General features: G+C 35.6%; 5 protein-coding genes and 1 pseudogene across 6 annotated transcripts; all 6 read right to left on the bottom strand.

The window, feature by feature from the left end:
• Positions 1-522: 522 nt before the first annotated feature.
• LOC110425120 (B3 domain-containing transcription factor NGA4-like) lies at positions 523-876 on the bottom strand. The gene has a single exon (XM_089785095.1). It carries the CDS (start codon positions 874-876, stop codon positions 523-525), a length of 354 nt encoding a protein of 117 aa, XP_089641221.1.
• A 1,104-nt stretch (positions 877-1,980) lies between these two features.
• LOC110425119 (SGNH hydrolase-type esterase superfamily protein) lies at positions 1,981-5,145 on the bottom strand. Its single transcript, XM_021439926.2, has 6 exons — positions 4,965-5,145; positions 3,996-4,073; positions 3,501-3,641; positions 3,117-3,193; positions 2,877-3,026; positions 1,981-2,557 (listed from the first exon to the last, which is right to left on the bottom strand). The coding sequence occupies exons 1-6, from the start codon at positions 5,073-5,075 to the stop codon at positions 2,344-2,346; spliced, it is 771 nt and encodes a 256-aa protein (XP_021295601.1). The 5' UTR covers positions 5,076-5,145; the 3' UTR covers positions 1,981-2,343.
• Positions 5,146-6,302: 1,157 nt separating this feature from the next.
• On the bottom strand, positions 6,303-10,735 carry ATH9 (ABC2 homolog 9). Its single transcript, XM_021439923.2, has 12 exons — positions 10,475-10,735; positions 10,058-10,212; positions 9,804-9,929; positions 9,533-9,628; positions 9,311-9,411; positions 9,100-9,136; positions 8,552-8,770; positions 8,208-8,319; positions 7,516-7,607; positions 7,228-7,407; positions 6,928-7,041; positions 6,303-6,779 (listed from the first exon to the last, which is right to left on the bottom strand). The coding sequence occupies exons 1-12, from the start codon at positions 10,656-10,658 to the stop codon at positions 6,576-6,578; spliced, it is 1,620 nt and encodes a 539-aa protein (XP_021295598.1). The 5' UTR covers positions 10,659-10,735; the 3' UTR covers positions 6,303-6,575.
• A 402-nt stretch (positions 10,736-11,137) lies between these two features.
• ELO1 (Paxneb protein-like protein) lies at positions 11,138-14,705 on the bottom strand. Of its 2 annotated transcripts, none has more exons than XM_021439925.2 (9): positions 14,478-14,513; positions 13,815-13,973; positions 13,461-13,687; positions 13,276-13,351; positions 12,887-13,043; positions 12,564-12,642; positions 12,203-12,362; positions 12,013-12,104; positions 11,138-11,851 (listed from the first exon to the last, which is right to left on the bottom strand). In XM_021439925.2, exons 2-9 carry the CDS (start codon positions 13,942-13,944, stop codon positions 11,684-11,686), a joined length of 1,089 nt encoding a protein of 362 aa, XP_021295600.1. In that variant the 5' UTR covers positions 13,945-13,973; positions 14,478-14,513; the 3' UTR covers positions 11,138-11,683. The 2 variants fall into 2 exon arrangements, with proteins under 2 accessions (XP_021295600.1, XP_021295599.1); XM_021439924.2 differs by lacking the exon at positions 14,478-14,513 and adding an exon at positions 14,570-14,705 and having other exon boundaries at positions 11,139-11,851.
• A 243-nt stretch (positions 14,706-14,948) lies between these two features.
• On the bottom strand, positions 14,949-18,909 carry LOC110425115 (receptor-like protein kinase THESEUS 1). Its single transcript, XM_021439922.1, has one exon. It carries the CDS (start codon positions 17,560-17,562, stop codon positions 15,355-15,357), a length of 2,208 nt encoding a protein of 735 aa, XP_021295597.1. The 5' UTR covers positions 17,563-18,909; the 3' UTR covers positions 14,949-15,354.
• A 136-nt stretch (positions 18,910-19,045) lies between these two features.
• On the bottom strand, positions 19,046-20,876 carry LOC110425121 (receptor-like protein kinase FERONIA pseudogene; annotated as a pseudogene).
• Between the last annotated feature and the right edge of the window lie 1,441 nt (positions 20,877-22,317).

The following is a 22,317-nucleotide window of genomic DNA, read 5'->3' on the forward strand; positions in this document are numbered from 1 at the left end:
ATGTTAAATTAATAATTTTATTGAAAAAAATATATAATTATTTTCTGCTTTTCCTATCTTGCATTGCATCCTTATCACTCGAGTTTTGCTTTGTACAGATAATAACTATCATTTCTCTTTTATCATATTTAGTTCATTGAAATAACTTTCTTTTTAAGAACGTTATTCTTGATATGTACTATTTCAAAATTTAATACATTTTGAATCACTTTCGAAATAATTAATATAATTGTTTCTACCACAAAATCTTATCCAAAGAAGTGAAAGAAACCTGAAAATTAGACATAAAAAAGTGTTACTATGAATAGTTCAAGGACATCAACCACCTGCTTCTTTGCCAGTTGAAGTACTCAAGAAAACAGTAAGATAGAGGAAAAAACAACAGAATCATCAGTTAATAAAGGGAAAATTATAACAAAATTCCCACTCAATTAATTGTATTAACATGCAAGAAACTAGTTGTTTATTCATCTTTACTACAAGAAGAGGAAGAAAGCACAAAGGGAATTACAAATTCTTTGGCTAAGACTCATGCCAGACTTCTACACCAAACAACTTGAAGACTTTCTTCATGGTTTTGATTTTGTACGAGGAACCACCTTGGCCAGCCTTGTACAACACAACCTTATCTCCAACTCGAAGTCTCTTGTCCTTAACGAACCGACGCCACCCTTTGGAAACGACAGGCTTCGGGTGGAAATCTTTCTTCCTGGTGGAGCAACGGAAGTGCCACTTCTGCCCAGCTTCGTCCTCGGCATGGAAATCAGCAGCACGAGCTTCGTCATCGAACTCGAACGCCCACAAAATCTCCGACGGAACCGCCAGCCTGTGTTCGATGTCTGTCGGAGACAGAACCTTGGAGAACAGCTGCTTCATTGTTAGCTGCAAAAGTCTTGGGAACAAAAAAGGGTTTTGTTAGAAATAAAAGGCACCTTAATTCCTGCATTTAGTCATGTCAAATATATGTTAGATTCTTTGGTTCTTCTATGATATTAATTTGATCCTCTTTTTCTTTTTTCTTTGATTGACTTAGTTTATTTTATAGACTTTTGCGCATAATTGACTCCTCGAATCTAGAGTAATATATGTCAATTTTTACAAAAATTATATATTCGATATTAACATACATAAAATACTCAACATAATTCGCTTGATCGAGTCAATCTTAATTTTACGTTATTAAACTTTAATCTTTACGAAATTTAAAAATTCAAAACAAGTTTTCGAATATAAAAATTTTAGCCTAATAAGTAGATGCCGAGGACTAAATCCTTTCCATTTGTTCAAAAGGGTAGGTTTCTTGTGGGTCTGTGGGTCACTTTACTTCGAAAACATATGTCAAACTTAAACTTGCTTTTCCTTCCAAGGACCACTTTCTCTTTGGAGCTTTGTCTCTTTTTTCCTTGTCCCTTTGCCATTTTAATTTTCCTTAAAGTGATCATATATGCTTTACTTCAACCTTTTGTGGGTCCGAAATGCACTTTGGAAAAATGGGTTCGTAAAAAAATATTACCAGTTGTTTGAATTTTGGTGGAAGAAAGCAACACCGATTACTTCGAACCTATCTCGACTCCTTTGAAAAGTTGGTGCAATTTCATCCAATGATAGGAGACAAGTACATTTTTTGATGGCCCATTTGCGTTGACAATGGGATCATTTAATTAAATTTGACGAATTTAGTTAAATTGTTATGTTAAAGAAAAACTCAAATTTTCAAAAATTTAAAATTTAATTACTTTTGAATTTTAGAATTATTTGTTATAAATGTTATACTTAAGTTATTAACTTAATGCATCTTATTGTCCAAAGAGTCGAATTTTGATCTCGGTATGAAATTTAAAAATAATTTTTTATGTTTTTTCTTTTTAGATCGTTGGAGAGAAAAAATTTAAAAATTTTAAATATTACGAGAATGACGAGTTGATTTAAATGTTTTCTTCTTAAAAATACTTTTTGAGGCATATAATGTATGAAAGAGAATTTCAAGGAATATGAAACATGTTCCCACATAAAATATTTAGATGTGTTTATAGAAAATTGGAAAGTAAAAAAGTTTCCCATTGGGGGAAATCGAATCAAACATTTTTGGCCTGTGTGCTTCAAATTCAAGTTCTTCTAGGCTTATTAAGTAGTATACAAACTTTACAAGAATCAACCGAACTGAATTAATCAAACTCATAATGGATTTTGCAAGAAGCAACCATTAAAATGGTTCAAAGCTCAGTCCTCTTCCACAAATCCTGTTCATCTTTGGTACTTCATCCTTCAATTTCAAGTAGTGAGACAGGTTTGATTTCCATGGGATGTTGGAGATCTGAACCTGGAAGAGAACTCTGCACTGCTCTAGTCCCATTGGATCGCCCGGTGAAATGTCCATTCGGACGGATTCAATGTGGTTTTCCCATCAGCAGCAACAAGATCATAAGGTGAGTCCTCTGAGAATTCAGTTGGCATGGCCTTCCAGTGCAGAGATGGCTGCCACTCGGCTTCTTTGAGTACTTTTAGTATCTCTGCCACTACAATCTTGCTCCCCTCAGCGGACAGATGAACTCCATCTCTGATCAAAAGCACAAACTTTAGAACACAAGTGAACTAGCAATGGTAGCAAAACTTCCATGTCAGATTCCCATACAGGAAATGTCATTGTCACAGCAAGAGGTATCACTAGTTCCCTCAAGTATCCTACCATAAAAGGCAAAAAAGGTACGCTGAAGTAGCTGGCAGGATGGGGCAAAAGGCAGACAGAAGTTATATGAAGAGACCTAAGAGGAGCATAAAGCACATGGTTGATTGACAAATAAAGCCAATGAACTTTCAAAATGTGATTTGTGTCAAAAGAAGATGAGATTCGGAAATCATAGCAGAGCAAAACTTACGTGAAGCAATCAGCTGTCCAGTTATCTCTTCGTTGAAACGCAGTAAAAAGATCAACCACCTTCACATCCAATTCCAGGCACAGCTTTACACAAGCTTCAGAATACTTCTGGCATAACTCGTTTGTTCGAATAAGGTGGCTAAAGAATTCACTGATATACCGAAGGGAGGCATGTCTTAGATCAACATTTTTGCAATAAGAAATAAGGGAAACAAATCATACAAAACATGCATTACAGCACCTTGTGTTTTTACTAACTCTGTCTTCATCAACAGGAGGACAAGTAAGAAAAATGAGGCGTGTTGAATCTGAAAGGCTCTGATTTTCAGAACAAGGAAAAATGAAGTTAGAATGAGCAACAGATGTTACTCTCAGACAGCGAAAAGACCTGTTAGGTTGAGCTTAAGGCTGCCCCTTCACAAAAACAAATAAACAAAGGAACAACTGATAAATTTCAAGCATTTGAAACCATTTTCTTCTCTTTGATTTGTTCCAAGCAATTAGGACAATTCTGGACCTCACAAGAAAGAAGATTTTCTGTCTAATTTTCTGCTAGGTCAGTCTGTTTCTCTTAAAGCCTACAGTGATGCATCAAGCTCAACTGAGAAAAATGTTGAGAAAGTACCTTCAGATGAATTGCTATCTTCCTCATGTGCTCAATATATTCATTAAGTGGCACATGAGGTCCAAGGCCAGATGGATGAGGTCCCATTGAATCATTACCACCAAAATAAGTTATGATCAAAGAAGGCTGTGTAGCAGCATCCTGTAATACATAAAAGAACCGAACTGCGATTGTTAATATCAAAACACCACTTTAAAAAGAGAATACCCCAGCAATCTGAGCATGGAAACTAATACCCATGCATAATCAACGATCACATATAGAATGAAAAAAGACCTTTCCAAATTACAGAAAGCATTACCAGGCTTCTAATACATTCACCAATTAACTTTTAAGTTTTAGCATCACACACTGTCTAAGTTCAATATCCAGTTTCTCCAAAATCTTCAGTGATTTCAATAATTCGAAGGAATTTCAATCAATTCATGGCTGATCCATAAGCATCAATTAGAATTTTGACAAGTTTGATGTAATGACTATCAAAAACTTTTATACCTTTGGGAAAACATGATCGAGCACCTCCACGGCACGTCGCGAATTCCATCCATAATATCCTCTTAAAAGTATGTCAGCCTGCAAGGGATTACAAGTAACTTAGGATTCCCATAAGAACACAAACCACACACACAAAGTAAGAGTATTGGAATACCAATGGCAGATTCTTTCACAATCAGTAAATGAGGTGACAATCATAGTGCAATGATTGGCATCAGAACATGCACCTAAGATTAGGAACACTGCCTTATGTGTCTCTGTAAATAGCTAGAGAGTGAATGCTTTGGACTGTAACTTAACTTCTTCTATTGATTTCTTGGTTGGGAAAGATGGAAACCAAACAACAGGAGGAAATCAAATCATTGCAAAAAAAAAAAAAAACAACTATTACATTTACCATCGTAAAGTTTGTAACTTTATTTCCTAAATCTTGCTCATTTCCCTTGCCATCCCTCTCAAAATTACAGGGACAATCTGTACAATCAAAATTTACAATTTGCCTCCTTTAATTCATCCAAATTTGCAGAATTGTTATTTATAATGAATAAATTGGTAAACATTCATCTGTCACATTAATTTTCACTCATACCAAGAAAGAAAGAACAAGAAAAAAGTTTCTCTCTCTTCCCCTTTTTTCCTCTCTTTTCTCTCCTACCAACCACAACCTTAATGGTAAACAAGGAAAGACATTAAAACAAGCAAAGAGAGCAGATCAATCCTTAAAAAGACCAGGCTTTGTTGAAAATAAATCATTCAGATTAGCATTTATCATATAAAGAAAAAAACAAAAAGAAGTTGGAATGTAGCAGACAAAACTATAGAGTTATGTTCTATCTTCGGAGCCCAAAAAAGAAGAGGTGAACAGCAACAATGGATCAAACTAACGGTGACAACCTCGTATTCCAACAAAACATAACTCAAACAAAGGCATTCAAAATAAACCAGAAAGGGAAAACAAAGAGAAAGTACTTTGCGAGCATAGACGTCAGCTAGAATAGCACCCCATCCGCCATTGCTGAAACTAAGTTGGACAATGGATGATCCAAAGAGGACGAACTGCGGCCTTACTGGTCCCACCATTTTTCTCTGTCTTTCCTCTAAAAAACTCTTTTTATCTCTCTTTCTCTCCCTTTAAATGTGAATTGGGAAAGCAAGGTGGAGCCTAGAGGAACCCTTTGCCAACCTGCTTTAATGATATACGTTTGACCTTTCCTTGGTAGTTGGGAAACCAACTACACTCACTCTTTCTTTTTAATTTTTTTTTTACTGAACACTAACTCCAACAAACATACCAAAAAAAAGGTTACTTTTGATAAACTTTTCCAAGATATAAGCACTACTTCTGTCTATGCTACATTGGCATCTCTGCATGTGGACACTGCCTATGTAGTCCACAGGCTATTCTTAGCTTTTTCTTTAAGAAAACAAAGAATCTATAGTCAGGTTTTAGCATGACAATATGTCTTGCCTTGTTTTTAGACATGAGGCTTTGATACCAACTAGGGATCGGCAAGGTGTTGTCCAAATTTAATAATATTAATAGCATTAATAAAAAATAATAATTTAACATACTTGGATGTTCTTGTTTATGGACTTTGCTGATATATATATGAAAAAGATAATAAAAAGCAATCACTAAATTAGGGGACATTTGGCTGAAAGAGAGGTATGAAGTATTTATGCAATGGAGAGAAAGCAGATGAGGAATTGATGGTGGAATAAAGTAATCAGAGGGCAGAGGGCAAGGGAGGTGGTGGGCAGCAGTGCTTTTCGTAATAACCCACCAAACTAGCCACCAAACCTTGCTCCACAATAAATGCAGCTTGTAACACATTTCTTTCAATACCCTAATCAAGAAAAAGTCTTGATCCATCCTTTTTTCCATTCCATATTACCATGCTAAAACCCTTCATAATATCTCCATTGTCCTTGATTTTTCCACATCTGTTTAACAGGTCTGGCACCGATCCCGAGAGCATAAATAACCTGCCAGCTCCATGGGGCAAAGGGTTTTCCTGATTGGGACAGCTTGGAAGGATCAAGAGAGGAAAAAAATAAGGTTTACCAGACACCAACAACTAATGCAGCAATGATTTATGAGTAATAATGCAAAGGACATTCGAAAAGGAAGCCATTAAAGGTTAAACATAAGCAGAAACCGGTTGATGAGTCTATTTCTCTTTGATAGCATTTAATTCTATTTGCCTGAATTGTGCCAACATTCAATCAAGCTCCTGTCACATGAAAGGAACGAAGATGTATATGACACCACACCATACGCTTCATTCCCACATACTATATAAAATGTTCATAAATCAATAATCAGCTGCTTCTGCTTTTTATTGAAATTGATCCATTATTGTCTGTAAAATGATGTTTCTTACAGTTTATAACTCGCCCGGTTGATGGGGTTTTACAACATTGACAATGTAATGAATTTTTTCATATCTTTGAAGAGATAAAGAATCAATCTGTCAATCCGAGTTCAAACAACCCGCATGGCGGTGGTCTGAACAACGGGGGCAAAAAATATGATATTAAAATTGTTGAGAATTGAAGAAACTACTTCGGAAACTGAATTTATGTCCAAGTCAACGCTTTCCTGACTTGCAAAAGCCACAAGGCCATCTGCATTGCTAAAAGACGAGCTCCCAAGATGACCTCCTCCAACCAGATATTTAACCAACGTAATAAGGATTTCTTCTGCATCATCTTTGCCTCAACAACTGCTTCAGAAGAAACCTTCCCGATGATCAGAAATGTCTCAAGAGATGAACCCTGTAACTGTATATGAACATCCAAATCCAAGCAGCAGTCAAGAAAATTTGGTGACAAATCAAAATTCATAAGTATGGTGGAGTGCTCAAACAATAAGCCTTATTGTGACCTCATGCAAACAAAGAATTAAATGGAATCAAAGATGTGGAAATACCAGAGAGTTATTGACTGCTCTTAAGCAATCATTTGTCTTCAGCATCAATAGAATAACACGGGGCAGTCTCCTGAGAAGCTCTGATATTTGAGGGAAATATTGAGATGCATACATCTGTAAGAGAAGATAGATATGGCCAACCAAGAAGTGAGAACCAATCAATTAAAAAATCCAACTTACTAATATAGCAACAAACACTCTCAAAGAATAAAACAGAGCTTCATTTGGAATCAGAAATTTATTCAGTTATCAGTAACATCATCTATAGAAGCATCTCAGAACACTTCAATATAATATCACCTGCAATTCTGAACGATCACTGTCAGTGCCTTTTATGACCAAATGATCCACAGCAGGGTCAATGACCCTATTCCAGGGCCTCATGGTTAGAATCCCTGCAAATAGCACATATAGATCCTCCCCAGCACCCAATTTGACACTACTTTCCTTTATTCCATTAGCATCAGCAAACACCAATGCCTGCAATGCAAGTCAAAGCATGAAAGGAAAACATCAAGTTGCTCACAAGTAAAACTCATAAATGCATCAAGAACTAAATCCAAATTTTTGAGGAGAGCAATGCTGTACCCTCCAAAGAGAAGCATAGTTGAATCTGGTAGAGAAGTCAAGTTCCTTATAAAGACCATGGTCCAGAAGTATCAACTGTGGTTTTTTCTTGCCTGCACATACAAAAGGAGAAATGGAAATAGAATAAATATTCAGACAAGGAATTCTAACATTGTGTCTGGAAAAGTAACTAAACTTCACAACCAAGCACATTAAAAGCCTCAAAAGAAGTTCATCATGGGCACTCAAATTTTTAATAAGGATGACCCATTATATATCTAAGTGGAAGTCATAATGTTTTCTAGATTTCTCTATTTTCCTTTTTCCATGAATATATTTCAGAGTTCCTGGAAAGAGGTACAGCAGGTTTTAGTCAATTTTGTTATGAATACAGAACATTGAGAAACCAACATTTTTGGCATTAAGAATCACAAGCTCCCCACTATATTTCTTTATTTCAAAGTTATATGATTGAAATCTAAAAGATGGCATCACTACTAGCAGTGAATAATTTCATACAGAAAGAAGAGGCACCATCTTAGAGGATCAGGCTGAAGAGTTCCAATAGCTTTCACGAAAAACAGACAGAACAATACTCTTATTACGGATAGTTAAGAAAACAAGAAAGATTTAACATCGACGTTCCCCATTGCATCTAATTAAGAACTACTAGAGACATTCTCATTTGATCTCAACATAAAAGGGAACCTCACCAAAAATGTTACTTTTCCCAGAAGGTAATGGCCGAACTAATAAATTAGCAGCATGTGGATCACAATGAACAAATCCATGTTTAAACATCATCTCAGCAAAAGTTTGACTAACCTGCATAGAATTAGATTACATATCAAGATTAATTCTTGTATATATTTATAACAATCATATAACTGTAGTCCTAATATATATTCTTATACAGAAATACTAAAGTCTCATTCTCAAAATACATGATTCCTGTACACAAATGTTGTTAATAAAGAATAAAGCTTAGGGTAGACAAGTTAATACAGCTTCTAAATGCAGAAAAACAACTTGGATGACAATATTAAGTCAAACTTACTAATCTTGCAACATCATTGGGTTGGATTCCAAGTCTTCGAATGGTAATCACATCATTCACTTGGGCACCATCCATGAATTCCATTGTTAACAGCTTTGAGGTACTTAAAGACCAATGCACCTTTGGTGCATATACATAATCTGCAATATGAGGAGACAGCTTCTGGAAATTTTCCAAACATTTCACACTGTTCTTTGCCTCTATCAAAAAGTCTAGCTCCTGATGTCAAAAGGCTAGAAACAATCAAACTTCATGGTATACCACCTTGGATGGAAAGAAGGCTAAACACATATTAGATGACTGAAAACAAGTCTATCAGAGCAAAAGACAGTTATAGATAGTTGACTCTAAGTCCCACCTTTTACAGGGAAGGGTACATGGAAGGTATACCCACAGAGAGTAAAACACAAGCACCATGTCATAAGGAAACTGATTTTACAATACATCTAGGTTTCTTAAAAGAGTAAATTCAGAGAAATTTTTGTGGAATATCAAGACATAAAGAAATTCCTGGAAAATATAATGAGAAGGTTATCAAAGCAACTTGCCTTGGGTAAACTTTCTCGAATTTCAGCCACCAACCATCTGCATGCATAAGCCAAGAAAATTTCAATGAACTATTAACAGTTTGAAGCCACGACAGGACAGCAGAAAACCTGTATGCTCAAATCAAGCAAATTCTTCAGGCATGCATTCATTTATGTATGCATCATAACTCATAATCTAGATGACAAACAACGAAATTCTAAAAAACAGTACCTGTAATCAAAAGATGGGAATAACCAATGTAGAGTGTTGACAATAAATTCCACAGTGGCTTGATCTGCAGCCGCAGTATCTGTCATATGAGTGTGCTGAACCTGAATTTTAAGAAATATAATTTGGCAATGGAAAGTAAATACTAACAAGAAATACCCAAGTCCTAAATCCACAAAATTCAAATGGAAAGCTTTTTCCTGTAAAAGTAACAAAGATTGAAACCTTCACAGCAACTTTTTGGCCATCATGGGTATGAGCAACATGAACTTGTGCAAGGGAAGCACTTGCTATCGGTTTGGGATCAAATTCATTAAAGATCTGCACATGAAAAGTTAGATTAAATTGACAAGTCTAGCTTCTAGTCTTCTATGTGTCAAAAAAAGTGCCAATAGCAATATTTAAATAGGAAAAGCATTTAAGCAGCCTTAATAATCAAAAAAAAAAAAAAATCAATGCTGCTTATGTTAACATTATGTTCCAAAACAATACATACTTTATCAGGTGTCTCTCCGAGTTCCTTCTTGAAGACTTCACACACTTGATCATATGAAGAAACTGGACACCTATTCAACATCGACTCCCTCATTGTATGAACATACTCCTGAGGAACTAGGTACTCCTAAACAAATAAAAAAGAAAACAAAAATTTTCGGCTCAAACCCACAATTAAAAGGCATCTAATGAATCCAAAATCCCAATTGCCAAACTTTATTCAAAGGCACAAAGTCAGCAATACTAAGAGCATACCAATTGCCCAATATGTTGGCCAAGCTTGATATAAATTCCTCCATTTCTAAAACAAAGTTCTTGAAGCTTCCGCGCCGACCTTAAATGAACTTCATGCTTTACCTTAGCTCTCTCATTACTTCCTTCTGGTAGTCCCCATAATGAGTATTCATAATCTGATAGCATCATTAAAAAAATGGGGGGCTATAAAAATTGAAAAAGAAAAAGACATAAAGCAACCCAATTCCCAATACTTCACTAAAATTCTAGCCATGGCATTTACAAAACTTAATTATCCCTTTAAATCTAACAAAGTCAACAAAATTTTCCATTAAACTTATTCAAGATTGAAACTTTAAACTCAAATTAACTCTCTCAATCAAAAAAACCGAAAAAAGTTAAAAACTTTTGAAAGAAATTGAAAATGGTTTCACGTACCGAAGACGACGGAGGCGGCAGTTACGGAGTCACGGACAAGGCGGAGAGGAACGGTGGTGCAGACCTTGAGAGCGGTGGCGGGGTCGTCCGAAGTGGCGATAGTCGCGGCGGCACCTCCCATGCCGAGGGCAGTGGCGGCAACCGCCAGCTTGGCGCGCGAGCGCCAAAGGGATCGGACTACCATGGTTTTTTTTCTTTTGGAACGCAGCAAACGGGCAAGCCAGCGAAAATAACTCGCTTATGTTTTTTTTTTTTCCCATTTTTGACAGTTTGGTTTGTACGAGCTAACGGGTTCGGGTTGGCCCACCCTGACTGAAGGCTTTAGATTTGCAAAGCTTGGTCAAAGACAAGAATGCTCATTCCAAATTTATAAGTAGGAGTTATATGTAGGTTAAAATTGCAAATTAGATCATTACATTAAATAAGTGAATTTTTTTAACTATTTAAAAATTAAAATAAATTTTTATTTTTTTATGATATTAAATTAAAATTTTTTATTTTTATTTTAAATTAAATAAATTTTTATAATTAATAATTAACTAATTAATAATTTTTATTTATTTAAATACTATTTGTCATGTTATGCCACGTAACGTTAACATATCATAATAAATGATGATCTTGTATACTGTTGTAGAATACTAACTTAATCACATAATATTTTTCATTCTTCACGTTGATGTTACGTTAAAATAATAAATAATATTTTCACTAATTACAATTACGTAAAATCCGGACGAAACATGAAACATTACTCAAACCTTAAATAACAAATATGTTTCTAAATAAACTGTTGTAAAATGTTTACCGTAGTTTCTCTTGTGTAGTACACAACCAAAAGTTCTTCTAAGCAAAAGGGCCAATCCCAAAAGGAGAAAACAAGGGACCCCAGAATCATTTATAGCAAGCCTGCTTAGGTGATCAATAGAGTAAATTTGACTCTGTTCTTAGATTCTCCTACTTTATATAGCCAGCAACCATCTCCTATCTGGCTCACCAAGAGGTTTGCTAGGGGTACGTGACCACCTAGCATTAGAAAGAATCTGGCAGATAGGATCGACAACGTATGGAGTTGTGGCTGGTCCTCAACTGCTCGGTCAGCTGGCTATCAGAAAACCTTAAGTAATATGCAGTAAGGGTGAATTCTGTTCATTTCTGACGGTTTCTTGTTCTTATGGTGATTAGTTGAATGCTTCCTGAGGTTTGCAGTCAAAAATCAAGGTTCCCAGTTCCGGAGGAACCAGAGCAACTAGCAGATGTGCCGTACGAAGTTCCACTTGAACCATCAACAGGGGCCTGATTCAGACATTCTAGAACCAAAAACCTACGCTTTTGTAACTTGATTGAAAAGGTTGTTGCCTCAAGAATCACAGGAACCTGCTTACATTTCAGACAAATGAGGTATATGATTAAGCAAAACAATGTAAGATACTGAGCACAATAAGGCTACTGTGAATAAATTTGCAGACCAAGGAAGTCTTAACGTAGGAACTGATTAAGTTGGAACAACACTAGGATGAAGGGTAATGCTAATGAACCTGTGTGTTGATGCGTGCTACTTTGTGCACGTTGAGAAAGCCAACCATATCCTGGTAACCAGTAAGTAGTTGTGACAATTCCTTGTCTTCATCTGAGAGACGCATCAAATGAGATCAATAAGTCAAGATACATTTGAAATTAACGCATACCATAACTGTCCTTAAGCACAAGGTACAGGCTGATATAAACCTGGGATTGCTCTGACAGAGAGCAACGTGTCTGCCATGTGCTGCCATCTTTTACAGGAGGACGGTGAGAGAAGAGACGGCGGAAAGGTTATTAAGGCAACTGCATTTGAAGACCGTACCATGCTTTTGAGAGATCTAATAAATGAAAGCATATCCCATTCCTGCAAATGTAGTATATTAACAGAAACAATGGATTACAACTTTAAAATCAGTGGATGTACCATAAAATGAGTTTTAAAACTACAATTCTACAGTCTAAAAGGTTCAAAACATTTTCAGAAAATTCTTAATTTACAAGAGAACTTTTCAAAGAAGGAAGGAATTTATAATAATTCAACAAATCATAAGGGCTTGCTACTAACCATGTTGGAATATGCACATTGAGGAGCAGAAAATGATTGTATAGCAATTCGACCAGCACATGAGATGCTGCCATCATTTCTATAAGATAGCCAAAACAGGGCAACGAATGACAAGTAAATATACCAAAATAAAATAAAATAAAAAAGACATTAATAGCAAGTTAGTTGAGACACTAAAAATATGACATAACAGTATTCTTGATGGAGCTGCAAGAGAGATGACATAACAGGTTAAAATGAAATAAAAAATTTACTAATATGGCAGCATAATCATATGTTTCCAAACATTATGAATATATGACCAAGAAAGCAAATGATGATACCGTGGAAACTGAGATAAAAATGTTGCACTACGGTCTTGAAGAGCCGAAAGATTAGGAGAATCTTGGATGCTAACACAATCTACACGCTGCACACTGAGGAAGTGTCTCTCTAGGGGCTTCCGCAAGTCAAATTCATTAGAGTACTCATGTTTACCATCTGCACCATGATAACATAAAGAGATACGAGTGTAGAACATTCAAGGAGAGAATAGCATTAACATAGGTTAAGAACAGTGCACTTTCAAGTGAACACCCAATAATGCATAATGAGGTGAAAGAATGAATCTTTGCTTATCCTTAATTAAGACCCAAAACCAAGCTGCATTAACTTTTTGTTAAACCTCCAACTAAAATGAAATATAGAATAATACCAGGGAAATAAAAACTACCTCTTTGGCCATCAAAATTTAGTTGATTTTCACCAAAGTACTTCTTATACTGCCAAGCAATTCTCAAGCCTTTCTCCTGCAAGTTTTTTGGAATATACTATTCACATTCTTAGCATTTGCACCTGAGATTTCAACAAGACTGAAAAAGACACCAATAGACAAAAGGGGGTCAAGATGAGGGGCACCTGATCTGGATCGTGTTTATGGGATTTCTCATCTTTGGATGCAGCAGGACTGGGCAAAGTGCCCAAAAACCCTCTTGGGTCTTTGGCTGGACTAGCATAGAGAAGAGGTTGATTATGAACAAGTCCCTGAGCCATGAAATTCCTCAACAAAAGCATGTGATGAGGTGCTTCTGCATCTTCCGTCACCATAACTAGGGTTCCCAAAGGGAACCCACCACCTAGTATCTCTACATATCAAGTAAAAACTACACAATAAGAGAACAAATCACACAAATCACGTGAAAGAACTAGCAGAAAGCAAAGCCAGAAGAGAATGTTATGCAACAATAAGAATGAGGGAGTGTGGGACATTACTGTCAAGGTCAGGTATCCCGGAAGATAGAAAGACGGTGCCATTTGGCCCACACTTGAGTCCGGGGCCTTGAGATGGGGCTGCAGCCGAAAGGTTTCGAGAGAAGCTACTTGTCCGAGTCTTGGCCGCCATAGCAGAAGCAACAGTCAAGAATCAAGACACTACACAATTCAGTGAACAATAAGGCTGACGTAAGTCTTTCCTGATTCAAAGTCCTATAATACTTAGTCAAAACAACCATAAAAAACAATAATAAATACTCATACTACAGAAAACCAAAAGCTGCTTCTTCGGTACATTAATAATTTAACATCATTGAGGGGCTCTGGCAAAGCAATGAAATCATATGAAAGAAAAAGCATATAAATGAATCAAACTACAGTCATAACAATCCTAATCTCATGATTAAAATTAAACATATTATATTTAACTCAAATTTGAGCTTTTTCTGCTCAAAGTTTCTTCCTTTTCAATTATATTTCATCTGTTAGCATTCAACTACACGTTTGCTAAAATCAATCAACATGAAAAAAAAAATCCATTTTCCTTAAGAACCCAAGTTTTGTTAAGCTTTTTTCATTCTTCTTGTTCAATAAAACTTCTTTTCTCTTTTCATTCAAGCCTTTTATCAAAGAAATCGTGTGCAGTTCTTTAGCAAACTTTACCAAACATTAAAAGGCCCCAAAATAGTTTGCTTCTCTTTCACTTTCCTCGGGTTTTTCCAAGAAACCAAACAGAGTTAGAATCAAATTCTCACCGCCGGACTCTCTTTGAATTGTTCTGAAAGGAAGTATTAAAGCAAAAGCCAACTTCTTCACGCTCTTCGCTTGAACGTTTCCTGCTTCAGAGTTCCGCCGTTCTGCAGAGCAATTACGCGCCGGTTCTTTTCTTTTGTTATTAAACCCAATTTTCTTTCCGGGCTTTCGCCTCAAGCTGACAAAACGCTCCGTATCCTTGTGGTTTGGGCTTAGACCAGAGCACATGATCACCCGGGCTAGAGCCCATGTCTCTCCTTCATAGGCCATATTTGTCAAGCTTTCTGTTTCTAGTTATGGGCTGGAACATATAGATGATTGGGCCGCCACTTTACCCACCCAAAATGGATTAGGAGTACAAAATAATATCGGTAGTCAAGTTCTTTATTTCACGAGTAGGTTTAAAAGGTTCAGACCATTCTATTTAGAATAAATTACAAAAAAAAAAAAAATTAATTAGTTATGAACACCTTGGTGAATGAAAGTGAGCCTGAATCCTAACATTTATAGGAAATTTTGAGGCATCCATTGAGAAAAAATGGGAGCAATTTCCATGCAAATCAAAACAAAAGCCATCATATTCTATATAAGAAAAGACACTATTCTCTTCAATCCATGCCTTGGCCTCTTCTCACACTTCATTCACAAAGCCAAAAAATGGCCACAATTTTCTTCTTCTTTTTTGTTTTGTAGAAGTGGTATTTACTAAAGATCCAAGTGATTTACTGCTGGAATCCAAGTTGCCTGCCCCAGTTTCAAACTGTTACTCTCCACGTGTAAATTAGGATTAGGAACGGGGATATGAAAATGATATTTCTCCATACATACAATCACCGTGAGGATCAAGATTTTTCATTTGGGAGTCTGCTTTCTCCTGCATCTCCAATGCAAGCTTTAGCATGAGCGTCACTTCATCCATCTCAGGCCAGGTATTTCCCTCCAAACTGGTACAACAATGAGCAAGATCCATGAATATCTTAAAACACGTTGGAGCTATCTTCCCCTTCAGATATGGATCAATGATGTTATAAATGGTTCCTCTGTCTATGCACCGACGGACCCAATCAGCTAGATGTCGTTCATCCTCGTCCAATGTTGGATCAAATACCTTTCTAGCACACAACACTTCAAATAAAACAAGCCCAAACGAGTGCACATCACATTCTTTTGAAAGTCCACTATCTTTAAGATACTCTGGATCCAAACAACCGTTACTACCCTTCACTACTGAGTTTACTTTTTCTAAAGCTTTTGAAGTGCTAGAGTATGAAAGTTGTGAACACATCTTGGACAACCCGAAATCAGACAGCTTACCAGCCCATTTATAGTCCAATAGAATATTGCTGCTCTTAACATCACCGTGAATTATTGCTGGCTTTACGCTAGTATGAAGGTAATGTAATCCACGAGCTGCATCAATACATATCTTTAGCCGCTGCTTCCATGGGAGTGGATCATACTCAGAACCATAAAGATGATCACTGAGTGTCCCGTTTTTCACAAGTTCGGATACAAGGATCATCTCATCTTTATCTTTATCATTGCAAATCCCAAAAAGAGACACGAGATGTGGATGGCGCAGCTGGCAGAGCAATTGCAATTCGGTTTGGAACTTATTAAATGCTTGTGCTGCATCTGGATTTAAGCGTTTAACAGCAACCAAGTTTCCATCATCGATAAACCCTTTGTACACATTTCCAGAGCTACCTCTACCGATAAGCATGTTTGGATGAAAGTTGTTGGTAGCAACTTTGATCTGGGTTAGAGAAAGTTGACGGTGAATTTCCTGAGAAAAAGCTGTTAGATGATGTATCCTTGGGTGTTTTTCATCTCTCCAAGTAAATTCTGAACTATTGCCATCGTCTACACCGATATGGTCAGAAACAGAGATAGGAAATGATATTTCTCCGTACATACATTCACCATGAGGATCAAGATCCTTCATTTCCGAATCTGCTTTCTCTTGCATCTCCAATGCAAGCTCTAGCATGAGCTCCACTTCACCTATCTCAGGCCGTTTATCTCTCTTTTCACTAATACAGCAAAGAGCGATGTCCACGAATAACTTGAAACACTCTGGAGCTATCTTCCCCTTCAAATATGGATCAATGATATTATGAATGGTTCCTTCGCCTATGTAGTGATGGACCCAATCAATTAGACATACTAAACACCTATTGTGGATTAGATTAAAGGCTGGTGGTCTAGCGCACAACACTTCAAATAAAACAACCCCAAATGAGTACACATCAGATTTTTCTGAAATTTCCGAATCCCTAAAGTACTCTGGATCCATATAACCTAAAGTACCCTTCAGTCCTGGCTCTGATTTTTCCAAAGCTTTTGCCTTGTTATATGAAGATTGTGAACGGATCTTGGACAACCCGAGAGCAGAAAACTTACTAACCCATTTATCGTCCAAAAGAATACTGCTGCTCTTGACGTCATGGTGAATTACGACACGCTTCGCTCCAGTATGAAGGTAATGTAATCCACGAGCTGCACCAATACATATCTCTAACCTCTGCTTCCATGGGAGTGGATCATAACCACAACCATAGAGATGATCACGGAGTGACCCGTTTTTCTTGAGTTCGTATACAACGATCTTCTCGTCCTTATCATTGCAATACCCGATAAGAGACACGAGATGCTGGTGGCAAAGCTGGCAGAGCAACTGCACTTCGGTTCGGAACAACTTGATTGTAAATACTGCATCTGATCTGAGGCGTTTAACAGCAACCAAGGTTCCATCATCGACAATCCCTTTGTACACACTTCCAAACTCACTTTCACTGAGTAACAAGTTTGGATGAAAGTTGTTGGTAGCAGCTCTGATCTTGGGTAGAGAAAATTGACGGCAAATTTCCTCAGGAATAGCTACTGGATATTGAATCCAATCGTGTTTTCCCTTACTCTTTTCTGATTTTCTATTGCCTGCTGCTTTCGTAAAGACTTCGAAGCAACCTGAAAGAAATTGTGAAGGATTTCCCATGTGGGAAGTGGTGAAGGGGAAAGGAGCAAGTCCGAATCTGGATTGATAGTTGTGGTGTAATCAAGGAGAAATCTTGCTTCACTTTACTTTAATCATTCATGTGAACACAGCCTAAAAGTCCTTTGACCATAGTCAATGACTTTGCCCTCGTGTTCATCACCATCCACAAAAGCCATGGAAAAAGACCTTTACCTACCGTTGAAGCTTATCCGAAAATACTCATAAAACCCATGGGACAACATCAAAATAACCCTGAGTACTTCTCAAATACCAGCCATTACAATATTATGGATACCCATAAAAAGACACAAAAAAAATACGTGTATATAATATATTAAGTTTTGAGAAAGAAGATTAGATCTCGATTTTTTAAATCAAAGATACATATGTTTATTATTGAGTAAAATATCAACAATATAAAAAAATTAAAAAAATAATATAAATACTTAAGACTAATGGGCATGACAACAAATAAAATCTTAACTCTCGAGTATAATATTAAATCTAAATGAGAATTAATTAAAAAGAAAGGAAAGCAAAACTTATCTTGAATTAAAATATTTAGTAGTAGTATTTTCTATAGCTAGCTTGAAGAATGCTTCATGTTTTTACTTAGTATAGATCCAAAAAATTTAAAAAAAAATGAAAAAATATAGATCGAACTAAAATGTGTTTGAATTTAATTTTAATTGAATTTATATTCAATAATTGACTCGTTTAGATTCTGTTTTGAAAATGTCAAGTAATCTCTTACGTTTGCAATCTATTTTTTCTAATGCAAAACGGAATTTTCTTTCTTTTTGTTTTTCTTGCACAATTAATTTCATTGGTTGGGTATAAAAAATTGAAAGGGTTATAAAAAGAGAAGAAAACATATAGTTGTTAAGTGTGTATAGAATAAAGTAAGAATAAAATAATTATTATATTATTTAGTTCATGAAATGAAATTCTCATTGTAACATTATTTCAATATTTAATTAATGAGAATAATTTTAGAATAATAAATGATAAAATAACAAAAATGTCTTTTATTATCATTCTTGTAGAGATATTTTGCCCCATTTTTACTCACCTAAAATGGATTAGAGATATAAAATAATACTCGTAATCAAGTTTTTAATTTTCACAAGTTTAAAAGGTTGAAATGTGCTTCTTCTTCTTTTTTCTCAATCATTAAGAATTTCATTAAGAGAAGATAGAATACAACTCCATGATCCTACAAAAATAATGAACCATGGGGATAAAAGAGTATTCTCATGAATAGGGGAGTATGAACCTGCTTTACAAAAAATCCCTACCTATACTGATCGGAAAAAGCTTAACCATACAACCCAAAAGAGAAAGAATCAAAGATTGATATGTATGTATTCAAGATATAGTTAAAAATTTTAATTATTTAGTTATTAAATAAATATTACAATCCTGTAAGCTTATTTTAACTATTTGAAATAGATTAAGAACATAAAATAACATGGACAGTAGAGTTATTTTAACTCCACAAGCAGATTTAAAAGATTAGAATTTTATCCATATAGGTATATTTAAAAAAAATAATTATTAAGCTATTAAATAGACATAAGACAATTGTATAAACTCCCTTCTAAAATTAAAAAATTCCACAGTTGATGTATAGAATAATAATCTATATGGCAAAATAGAATTCGATCAAAATGTGAAATTGATAGAAATTTTTTAATCTGATAATTAAATTACTCGACCTTTTTATAATATAAAAAATTATGAATATACATAATAAAGGATTCAAATAGATTGTTTGTGAGGATTGCAAAGAGACGTTTAACTTGTTTTAAAGCTTTCTTTTCATTTGGTTGATGACGAATACACCTTGGTGAATGAAAGTGAGCCTAAGCATCCATTGAGAGAAAATGGGTGCAATTTCATGCAAATCCCCACTTGATTTCCAGAAAACAAGCTTGAAGAATGCTTCACATTATCACTGAGCATAGACCCAAAAAACAAAACAAATAAAAAAAGAAATATGTATTGATTAAGATTTTTTTAATTCAATCTAAATTAAACTTAAATTCACAATTAACTTTTTGTGGTTTAATTTCAAAATGACCGCAATTCTTTTAGATTTTCAACGTGGCTTTTATCGTTTGTATACTAATCGTGGTCAGAAACAGGAATACAAAATGCTACTTTTCCATACTTACATTCACCATGAGGATCATGATCCCTCATTTGAGAATCTGCTTTCTCTTGCATCTCCATTGCAAGCTCTAGCATCAGCGTCACTTCACCCATGTCAGGCCGTCTATCTCCCATTAAATTGATACAGCAATAAGCGATGTCCACGAATATCGTGAAACACTCTGGAGCTATCCTCCCCTTCAGATGTGGATCAATGATATTATAAATGGTTCCTTCACCTATGCAACGATGGACCCAAGTAGCTAGATTTGCTTCATGGTTGTCCAAGCGTCCATCAATGACCTTTCTAGCACACAACACTTCAAATAAAACAACACCAAACGAGTACACATCACATTTTTCTGAAAGTCCACCTCCTATTCCATACTCTGGATCCATATAACCTACAGTACCTGCTACGCGTGAGTCTATTCTTTTCAAAGGTTTTGACGTGCTAGAGTATGAAGGTTGTGAACGCATCTTGGACAACCCGAAATTAGAAAGCTTACTAACCCATTTATCGTCCAAAAGGATATTGGTGCTATTGACGTCACGGTGAATTACAGCATGCTTGGCTCCAGTATGAAGGTAATGTAATCCACGAGCTGCACCAATACATATCTCCAGCCTCTGCTTCCATGGGAGTGGATCATAATTACAGCCATAGAGATGATCACGGAGTGACCCGTTTTCCATGAATTCGTATATGAGGATCTTCTCGTCCTTATCATTGCAGTACCCGATAAGAGACACGAGATGTTGGTGGCGCAGCTGGCAGAGCATCTGCACTTCATTTTGGAACTCATCGAGTGCTTCTCGCCCTGAATCTAGGTTGATGCGTTTGACAGCTACAAAGTTTCCATCATCAACAATCCCTTTGAACACCTTTCCAAAAAAAGCTTCAGCTAAAAGAGATTTTCGATGAAAACTGTTGGTAGCAGCGTTGACCTCGGTTAGGGAAAATTGCCGCTGATGGTAAATTTCCTCAGGAAGAGCTGTTGGATATTGTATCCTGGAGTGTTTTGCATTCCCCTTTCTTATTTCTGATTTTCTATGGCCTGCTGTTTTCGTAAAGACTTTGAAGCAACTTGGAAGAAAATGTGAAGGATTTCCCATGGGGGAACTACCGAAGGAGAAAGGAGAAAGAGGCAAGTCTGGATCTGGATCGATATTTGTGGGGTTACCTCATCAAGGGGAAGTCTTGCTTGACTTTGATTTAATCATTCATGTACTTTAACCATATAATTAAAGACTTTGCCTTCATGGTCATCACCGGCAAGAAAAATCGAAACATAAAATGTCAAAAAACCCCATCATACAAGACATGAAATGACCCTAATGCCTTCATCAATTTCAAAATGTAAAACTTCTTTTGAATTAAATGATCACATCTTACATAACTTGTAAGCCCCTGTAGCATGTAGGTGACACAAAATCGGTTGTCAATTGTCCCCCAAACTTCTCTTGGTGCCGCCTGCTTATTAGGGACTTTTCTTTTCTTTTCTTTTTTTTTCCAGAGTTCTTGATCTTGAATGATATTGAGACTGAAATTTATTTATGTCTTTAAGAGTTTCAAGCTGATTTCAGACCACCAGACTTTAATCCATGATCATATTATCATTTATTATGAATGAAATAATTATTACTATTCATAAAATAAAATTTGTCTCCAATTTTCAAAACTTAAAAAAAATAATTGTGTTACAATCTTGTTGCCACCCCCAAATCTGGAAATGTGCAAACCTGTCATAAGATCACTCGCTAAGCTAAGATTTATAAGAAACCATCCATCGCAGCTACAGCTAAGATTTATAAAAAAAAAAAAGAGATTTATAAACTATGTTGGTTATATTAAAGAGGATTAGGAGGAAAGATAAATGAGAGAGAATAATTTTGTTTGAGTTATTTTTAGTTTATGAATATCTCAATTTTAAAAGATTTATGGATTCAATAATTTATCATTTGATCGCAGTAGACATTCTAAATACATTATGATATTAATAATATCTTATTTTACTTTTTGAGGGTTATGAATAAGTGGAGATAATCTGGATTATCATATATTAGCATGACAGGATTAATAAAGTAATGGGTTATAAAAACTTCAAAGGGTTGGGTCTTGGATGATTTCTTTCTAGAAAGCATCAAACTTATCAAAACAAAATGCACCATATATTCTATGAAAAGAAACCTTATTCTCTTGATCCATCCATCAGCCCCCTTATTCTTCATTCATAAGTAGTAGGATTTTCTAGAGTAAGCTTGAAGAATGCATCGCGTTATCGATTAGTATAGACCCAAAAAATAAATACCACATGGCATTATATGATGACTTGACAATGTTGACATGGCATTGATACGTTGATATGTAAATGCCACATGATAGATAAAAAAAAATTTCAAAAAAAATTCGACCACGTCATGGAGAATTAATTGAATACAAATAGATAGTACAATGATTAAATTGAACAAAATTGAGATGTTATGAGATTAAATTAAAAAAAAAATTTAAAATCTTTAAGTAGATTATTGATATATTTATTAATATACCAAATATTTAAGTGTAAAAGATTTATGATGTTAAAAAATATATATATATTT

This window comes from Theobroma umbraticum, unplaced genomic scaffold (assembly GCF_002168275.2).
Source record: "Theobroma umbraticum cultivar Fairchild unplaced genomic scaffold, ASM216827v3 scaffold_81.0, whole genome shotgun sequence".
Lineage (NCBI taxonomy): Eukaryota > Viridiplantae > Streptophyta > Magnoliopsida > Malvales > Malvaceae > Theobroma > Theobroma umbraticum.

Coding starts and splice junctions, on each gene's coding strand:
- LOC110425120 (XM_089785095.1), bottom strand. CDS start 876: ATGAAGCAGCTGTTCTCCAAGGTTCTGTCTCCGACAGACATCGAACAC.
- LOC110425119 (XM_021439926.2), bottom strand. CDS start 5,075: ATGGTGGGACCAGTAAGGCCGCAGTTCGTCCTCTTTGGATCATCCATT. Junction 4,074..4,964: donor CTGACGTCTATGCTCGCAAA/GTACTTTCTCTT, acceptor AATCCCTTGCAG/GCTGACATACTTTTAAGAGG. Junction 3,027..3,116: donor AGAGTTAGTAAAAACACAAG/GTGCTGTAATGC, acceptor TCGGTATATCAG/TGAATTCTTTAGCCACCTTA.
- ATH9 (XM_021439923.2), bottom strand. CDS start 10,658: ATGGTAGTCCGATCCCTTTGGCGCTCGCGCGCCAAGCTGGCGGTTGCC. Junction 7,042..7,227: donor GTGATCGTTCAGAATTGCAG/GTGATATTATAT, acceptor CTTCTCTTACAG/ATGTATGCATCTCAATATTT. Junction 6,780..6,927: donor GAGCAGTCAATAACTCTCTG/GTATTTCCACAT, acceptor GTTCATATACAG/TTACAGGGTTCATCTCTTGA.
- ELO1 (XM_021439925.2), bottom strand. CDS start 13,944: ATGGCGGCCAAGACTCGGACAAGTAGCTTCTCTCGAAACCTTTCGGCT. Junction 12,363..12,563: donor AATGTGCATATTCCAACATG/GTTAGTAGCAAG, acceptor CTACATTTGCAG/GAATGGGATATGCTTTCATT. Junction 12,105..12,202: donor CTCTGTCAGAGCAATCCCAG/GTTTATATCAGC, acceptor TGCGTCTCTCAG/ATGAAGACAAGGAATTGTCA.
- LOC110425115 (XM_021439922.1), bottom strand. CDS start 17,562: ATGGGAAATCCTTCACAATTTCTTTCAGGTTGCTTCGAAGTCTTTACG.